At 51.0% G+C, this 7,265-nt stretch overlaps 1 protein-coding gene across 1 annotated transcript; it reads left to right on the top strand.

The window, feature by feature from the left end:
• Nucleotides 1-1,497: 1,497 nt before the first annotated feature.
• Nucleotides 1,498-7,038, top strand: LOC130130517 (calcium/calmodulin-dependent protein kinase type II delta 1 chain-like). Its single transcript, XM_056300224.1, has 4 exons — nucleotides 1,498-1,930; nucleotides 4,140-4,234; nucleotides 4,823-4,886; nucleotides 6,969-7,038. The coding sequence occupies exons 1-4, from the start codon at nucleotides 1,869-1,871 to the stop codon at nucleotides 7,036-7,038; spliced, it is 291 nt and encodes a 96-aa protein (XP_056156199.1). The 5' UTR covers nucleotides 1,498-1,868.
• Nucleotides 7,039-7,265: the final 227 nt, after the last annotated feature.

Here is a 7,265-nt window from a genome sequence, read left to right as displayed (position 1 = left end):
GCGCTCCGAAGAGACTTCTGAGGATCTGCGCACTTCCGGATCCCACCGCTGCCACCAATGTAACCGGTTATTTTCTTGCCCGGTGCGGGATTCGATACCAGGTGTACTGCACCACAAGGCGACGTCACTAACCGCTCGGCTAAGGGTCGGGTCCTATTAGTAATTTACAGTCGTCACCCTCTCCCGGAAGCGCGCCCTCGCGCTTTGTTATTCCCGCGCTCCGAAGAGACTTCTGAGGATCTGCGCACTTCCGGATCCCACCGCTGCCACCAATGTAACCGAGGGTTTGTAGGTGTCGCCTATACGGTATGAAACTATAAAATAACAAATACGGAGGTTCCGCTTTCACACGAGGACCACTTTATTTGGATTCTTTCCCCCTCAACAGAACTCCACAGCGACAACACTGCGTACATCACTTCCGCTCTCTCTTCAGCCTTCAAAATAAGAGCTCAAGGCCTATACTGTGGCAACAGCTTATAACAGGAACTTAAAATCACTAACAGGCAAGTCCAGAAAAATAGGTTACAATGGGGAAGGTGACAATAAACTGAAACTTGAATCTTGAATTTGTGCAATCATTATATACGTATATTGTGGAGTTAGAAAACAACGAGACAGGAGACGTGAGAGTAGACGTAGTCGAGGTAGTTTACTAGCTCCAACTTAGCATGTCATACATCTGACAACGACGCTGAACTGACTGTGAAACGGAAGCGGAAGTGCATTATCTGACCCCTCGCCTCTTCCCTTAAAGGTACACCGTCCTCTTAGGTGAATGTCTCTCGATATATAGATGTGGGTCACCACAATATTCTGCTTTTTTTGTTACAGCTTATGTACTTATCTAGTGCCTCACCGAGTGCTCATTGTAAAACTGCTTATCTACTTCGCAGAGTTGCCATTTACTGCCCGGATATCCGTCCTGGAGGCGGATCCTCCATTGGATGCTCTTCCTGAGTTTTCGCCCCTTTCTTTTTTTTTCTGACAGCGTTTCTTCCTGTTCGTGCTCATCTGAATTGAGGGTCTGCCGACAATAAGGGGGTGTGTGTGTGGGGGGGTGTTGTTGTACAATGGCATCTATTCTATTCTATTCTCATCTGCTAGAAGACGTCACATCTTCTAACAGATTAAAAACTGTGATTTTTATTATTATTATTATTATTTACCTACAGTGGTCCTTATACGCTGTCAGGGCCGTACGACTGAAAAGTGAAAAATCTCGACCGGGGTGTTTGGGGGAGGGGGGGGCTTCTGTGTCACTGCCTATGCGTAGTTTGTGGTTTCGGTAAAGCGAGGGTCCACACCCCGGTGGGACCCGTGGACACGGTGGCGGGTTTCCTCCCCCGGCAGCGTGGAAGCCTCCCGGGCTGCGGCCGGACGCTAGAGGGAGTCGTTGTGCAGACTATCGGACGACCAGGAAGCGCACCGCGCGCACAGAGAGAGAGAGAGAGAGAGAGAGAGACGACTTCACCCAAATAAATCCCCAAGTGTCGGCGCTCACACTCACGCTCACACGCACACACACGCCCCCGTTCCCGACAGCAGGTCGCGACGTCCCCGCAGCCGCGTCACTCACTCCGGACAGCGTTTAAAGACGGTGTGTGTGCGCGCGCGCGAGGGGGGGGAACTTAATAAGAAAAAAGAAGAAAGAGAGAAACGGAAACGGAGAGGAGCGACCCGCGGCCGTATTCATGAACCATTTATAAAGCTTGATTTATTTTTTGGCGGGGTTTTTTTTGGGGAGGGGGGCGACAAGTGCCACTTAAGAAGAGTGCCGGGGGGCTGAAGAAAGGAGCTGGGTTTCCAGTCGCGAGTCGGTCCTGGCTGTCAGTCTCTCGCTCGCTCGCTCGCCTCTCGCGTTCACCATGGCTTCCACGACCTGTACCAGGTTCACGGACGAGTACCAGCTGTACGAGGAGCTGGGCAAGTAAGTCACGTCGCTCACCGAAACTTATTTACCAGTTTTGTTATCATATGTATCCATCCGTTTATCGACTGCAAGGCGCGGCTTTACAGCCTTCGCCTCTGTGCCGGTTTCGACATGCCGCTCGGGAGACCGGCTCGGGAGACCTGTTACCTGGCCTGCCGGGCACTTTAGCCCCCCAACGCTGCCCGGGGAAGCCCCCCCCCCGTCTCTCGGGCGTTATTAATATTCATAAAATGTTGGGTGTGTTGTCGACTCTGGTGTACAAGTTGCCGCCCCTGACACGAACAACTTGGTGGTGGTGGTGGTGGGTGGGGGTGGGGGGGCAGGGTTATAAACATCGTTTTACGACACTTGTGGGTCCAAATGGATCGGGATTTGCTAGTTGTGGTTGGGTATACTCTGAATTTAAAAAAAGCCTTTTGTTTTGAATGGTCTGAAACGCTGCCTGGGGGTGGGGGGGGTGGGGGCGGGAATGCCGGTTTTCCGAAACGGAGGCTGCTGGGCGGGTGTGGTGGAGATGTCACCGCGGGTGGAGGCGGTTAAGTCACTTTCCCTGTCCCGAGCGTGTATAACAGGGGTGGACAGTCTGATCCAGGAAGGGGCCAGTGGGGGTGAGGGTTTTGGTTCCGACCGAGCAGTTACACAGCTGATCCCACTAATCAAGAGTCTCTAGTGAGGAGCTTGATTAGGAGACACAGGTGTGTAACTGATTTCAAGACACTGGTCACCGGAGGCCGAGCTGGCGCCTCTGCTGCAGCCTCCTGTGCCCTCCGATGAGCCTTTTACCCTGCCGGTCACTTTACCCTGCCGGTCATTTTACACTATTGGTCATTTACACTGCCAGTCATTTACACTATTGGTCATTTACACTATCGGTCACTTTACACTGCCAGTCATTTACACTATTGGTCATTTACAATATGGGTCACTTTACACTGCTGATCATTTACACCGCCGGTCATTTTACACCGCCGGTCATTTACACTGCCGGTCATTTACACTATCGGTCATTTACACTGCTGGTCATTTACACTATCGGTCATTTACACTGCTGGTCATTTACACTATCGGTCATTTACACTGCCGGTCATTTACACTATTGGTCATTTTACACTGCCGGTCATTTACACTATTGGTCATTTACACTGCCGGTCATTTACACTGCCGGTCATTTACACTGCCGGTCATTTTACACTGCCAGTCATTTACACTATTGGTCATTTACACTGCCGGTCATTTACACTGCCGGTCATTTACACTGCCGGTCATTTACACTATCGGTCATTTACACTATCGGTCATTTACACTATTGGTCATTTACACTGCTGGTCATTTACACTATCGGTCATTTACACTGCCGGTCATTTTACACTGCCAGTCATTTACACTATTGGTCATTTACACTGCCGGTCATTTACACTATTGGTCATTTACACCATTGGTCATTTTACACTGCCAGTCATTTACACTGCCAGCCATTTTACACTGCCGGTCATTTACACTATCGGTCATTTACACTGCCGGTCATTTTACACTGCCAGTCATTTACACTATTGGTCATTTACACCATTGGTCATTTTACACTGCCGGTCATTTACACTGCCAGTCATTTTACACTGCCGGTCATTTTACACCGCTAGTCATTTCTGTGGAGAGAGGCTCCAATATTCTCCCATTTACTGATTATGCAAAGCATACACCTCTCATCAAGCCTACATTACTCTAGTTTCAAGTTTATTTGTCAAATGCACAGCAATACAGCAGTGGTAGAAGACATTGCTGCCAATGGCATGCTTAGGCATCAGGCTAACCTAAAAAACAAATACATTTTAAGTTAAACTGAAATCTAGAATACAGAATCTAACATTTAACAGTACTTACAGGGCAGGATTTATTTATTTTTTTTACTTAAAATTAACAAAAGTCAAACTTTAACGTCTAACAGGCCAGTGTACAGTATTTACAGGAGTTGGCGATGAAAGTAACAGTGTGAAAAAGAGTATGTAAAAAAATGGCAGATGAATAGTGCAGCGGCTGAGGTGAATGTGGTTTTGTATAATTATGTAAATGTTCCTGTTGTAGGAATGAGTGCTGTGTACATTTACATGTTTATATTTACTGCTGGCGACATGGGGCTTCATCGTATTGGGCGCTAGTGTTGACGAGTTTCTCAAACTGACCCGCACCAAACTCCATCTGTGTCCCGCAGGGGTGCTTTCTCAGTGGTGAGGCGGTGCATGAAGATCTCCACCGGCCAGGAATATGCTGCCAAAATAATAAACACCAAGAAGCTGTCTGCCAGGGGTAGGTATCCGGACCGGTAAAATGCTGCCGCTGCTGTGTGTCACTATCTCCAGAGCACAACTTTTCAGGAATTTGTAAAAAAAAACAACACAACTATTGTGTATTCTTGAAAACATACATCAGGTCTCATGTGTTCCGACAGTGTTTATAAGGTGCGTGCTAGACGTCAGGTAATAACCTGAGCTCCACAAACGGTACTCGGGCTTCATGTGACAGCAGCAGATGGTGTGTTTTGGGGAGTGCTTAACTGAGTCGAAGACGGGGCACATGTGAGGTGACGGGCAGAAAGCAAGTCTGCATGCTGAAGTTTGCCGACAGTGTGACAGACTGTACTCTGTGCTCGCATTTCGTTTTTGCATCCGTCGCATCTTTTGGACCATTAGGAAGAGTTCACGCTGTCGCTGGTGTTGCAGGGATGTCGGCGGTGTGAAGGGACGGGATGACGCACGAGGCTGTCTGTCATGAACTGTTACCCCGAGAAATTTGCTGCCTCCTTGAAGCGGTAGCAGCAACAGTCCTGAACGTTTGTACTTCTTTCTTCCGTGTCCTGCGCTTGTGTTTCCTCATGCCTCCGCCTTGTTTTCGCAGTCGTAATAGCGGTGGCAGTGGATGGGGACCGTCCCCCGGCGGTGCCGGTGCTGACCCCCTCACTGTATCGTTTATACACTCCGGTGTTTGTTTGCGCTTGATATTGTCGATCGCACAAGTGACGCTAGCGTGCCCTCAGCTCCGCCTGTGACTCATTCGGCAATATTAAAGCCACTTACGCTTCCCGTGAGTTGTGCGTGACTCACGGTGATTTTCGTATCGGAGCGCTGTGGGATGTGTGCTTCATAAAGAGGGCAAAGGGTGGAAAGTGCAGAAGTGAAATTTATGTTAAGTCGTTGTGACCTTTTCAGCTATTCCCTCTTGCGCCCAGAAGCGGTAGCCCCCGTAATGGAGTGTTTGTCTTTGCAGTTGCAGGAGAGGCAGAACTGTTATTCTCCCCCCCCCCCCCTCCTCCTCCTCCCCCCCCCTTTATTTTATTCTCTCTATGGTTAATCTCTTTCTCCGGGAGGGAGCTGCGTGAGACGCGCGCCTGTGGCGGGGCCTCCCGCTGTCTATCTGCGGTAGCGTCGACTGATCCCGAGCACGCCGTAATGAGCTGTTGGGAGTGTGGCTCTCGCACACGGGCCGGTATAAACGAGGAGCGATAAGCTTGAGAAGGCCCATGGGCACGGGCAGATGAACGCACACGCTGGAGGAGAAGGCGGGCGGTGGTCAGGTCTCATGGGGGGAGGGGGGGGGGCAGGGGGTTTCCTCTCAGTGCCAGCTGTGTGAGAGCAGCTGCGGAGCGAGATTAATGAGCGAGATTGCCGGAAGTGCTGATGGGAGAGAATGGCTCGAACCGAAGAAACGGGCCGCTAAGACGGGGCCGCTAACACAATTCTGACTTGACTGAACGCGAAATCCAAAAAGCAGAGAAGGTTTGAAACGAGGGACCTGTGGTTCCTACTTCCTACTGCGGACGCTCTCTGGCCCCAGAGGCGAGACGGCAGACGAGACGAATGCGGTGGAAAGGGAAAGTGGAAGTGTTTACAGAGGGCACCCGAGAGATTGATCCCAGGCTCAAGATCGCTTTGGCTGAGTCCCTGAAGCGAACGGGGCCCCTCCCTCGCCCGAAAGGGAAGACGGAGACAGAGGAGAAAGGGAAAGCGTGCGCGCCGTTTTCAAGTACTGGTGCGGCGGCGAAGTGGGTTCGTGTGTAGATGTGATTTCTGCTTGTCGAAACGAGGCCTGTAGGACTGGGGGGGGGGGGGGGTAACAGCAGGGCCTGGTGGCACTTTCCCTGAAAAGACGGACAGATATAGAAGCTGGCAGGCGGGGGGACGTGCCCCCGTTGCAAGTCACCTTCAGTGAAGGGAAACCCCGGCGCCGCTGCCAGCGCCGCTACTGCACGATGAGTAAGACTAAACGGGCAGATCCAGCTCATACTGGAAAGTGGTTTACACGGTAGTAAGCCTTGGCACGCCACCAAAGGCAATCCTTTGTGATCTATTACTCCGTCCCCAGGCAGCGCTCCAACCACAAAGTACTGGAGTGGAACTGTTAAGGCTATCGTGTGGAACTCTTTTATATATATATATATTTATTTCATGTTGGGAATCTGTGCTTTTGGAAGGTAGGTCGTTCCCTTGACGCCCTCATCTGTTTCGGTGGAAGCTCAGCTCCTTCGGCATGGAAATAAAATACGTGCCTTCTCATTTCTGAATCTGAGGTCTGCCACGCCTAGAAAAACACACGACTACCTGAGCGTCTTATTAGCTCGGTCGCCTCACAGCAAGAAGGTCCTGGGTTCGAGCCCCGGGGTAGTCCAACCTCGGGGGTCGTCCCGGGTCGTCCTCCGTGTGGAGTTTGCATGTTCTCCCCGTGTCTGGGTGGGTTTCCTCCGGGGGCTCCGGTTCCCTCCCACGGTCCAAAGACATGTAGGCCAGGTGAGTCGGCCGTACTAAATTGTACCTAAGTATGAATGTGTGTGTGTGTGATGGTCTGGTGGCCTGCCCAGGGTGTCTCCCCACCTGCCGCCCAGTGACTGCTGGGATAGGTCCCAGCATCCCCGTGACCCTGAGAGCAGGATAAGCGGTTTGGATAATGGATGGATGGATGGATGGCTGGATGGATGGATGGATGGATGGATACCTGAGCATCTTGTTTAGTTCCCTCATTTGTGATACTGTGTCGTAACGCATCCCAGGACGAAGACGTTGCAGCTCTCCTCTGACTCGAGACAGGATCTAGATGTAGGATCTAGGCCTAAGATCTAGGCGTAGGATCTAGGCCTAGGATCTAGATGTAGGATCTAGGCCTAAGATCTAGGCGTAGGATCTAGGCCTAGGATCTAGGCGTAGGATCTAGGCGTAGGATCTAGGGGAGGGGGGCATTGATATGCAGATTAGTGAACGACTTGGATTCATCAGAATGATGCAGACCCCCTCGAGACGTCGACGCAGCTCTGATTGATTTCGTTCTTGATTAAGCAGTGATGGGGAGG

The sequence above is a fragment of the Lampris incognitus genome, chromosome 20 (genome assembly GCF_029633865.1).
Source record: "Lampris incognitus isolate fLamInc1 chromosome 20, fLamInc1.hap2, whole genome shotgun sequence".
NCBI classification, from domain to species: domain Eukaryota; kingdom Metazoa; phylum Chordata; class Actinopteri; order Lampriformes; family Lampridae; genus Lampris; species Lampris incognitus.
The sequence above is the reverse complement of the archived record's forward strand: the minus strand, read 5'-3'. Positions and strand labels throughout refer to the sequence as shown.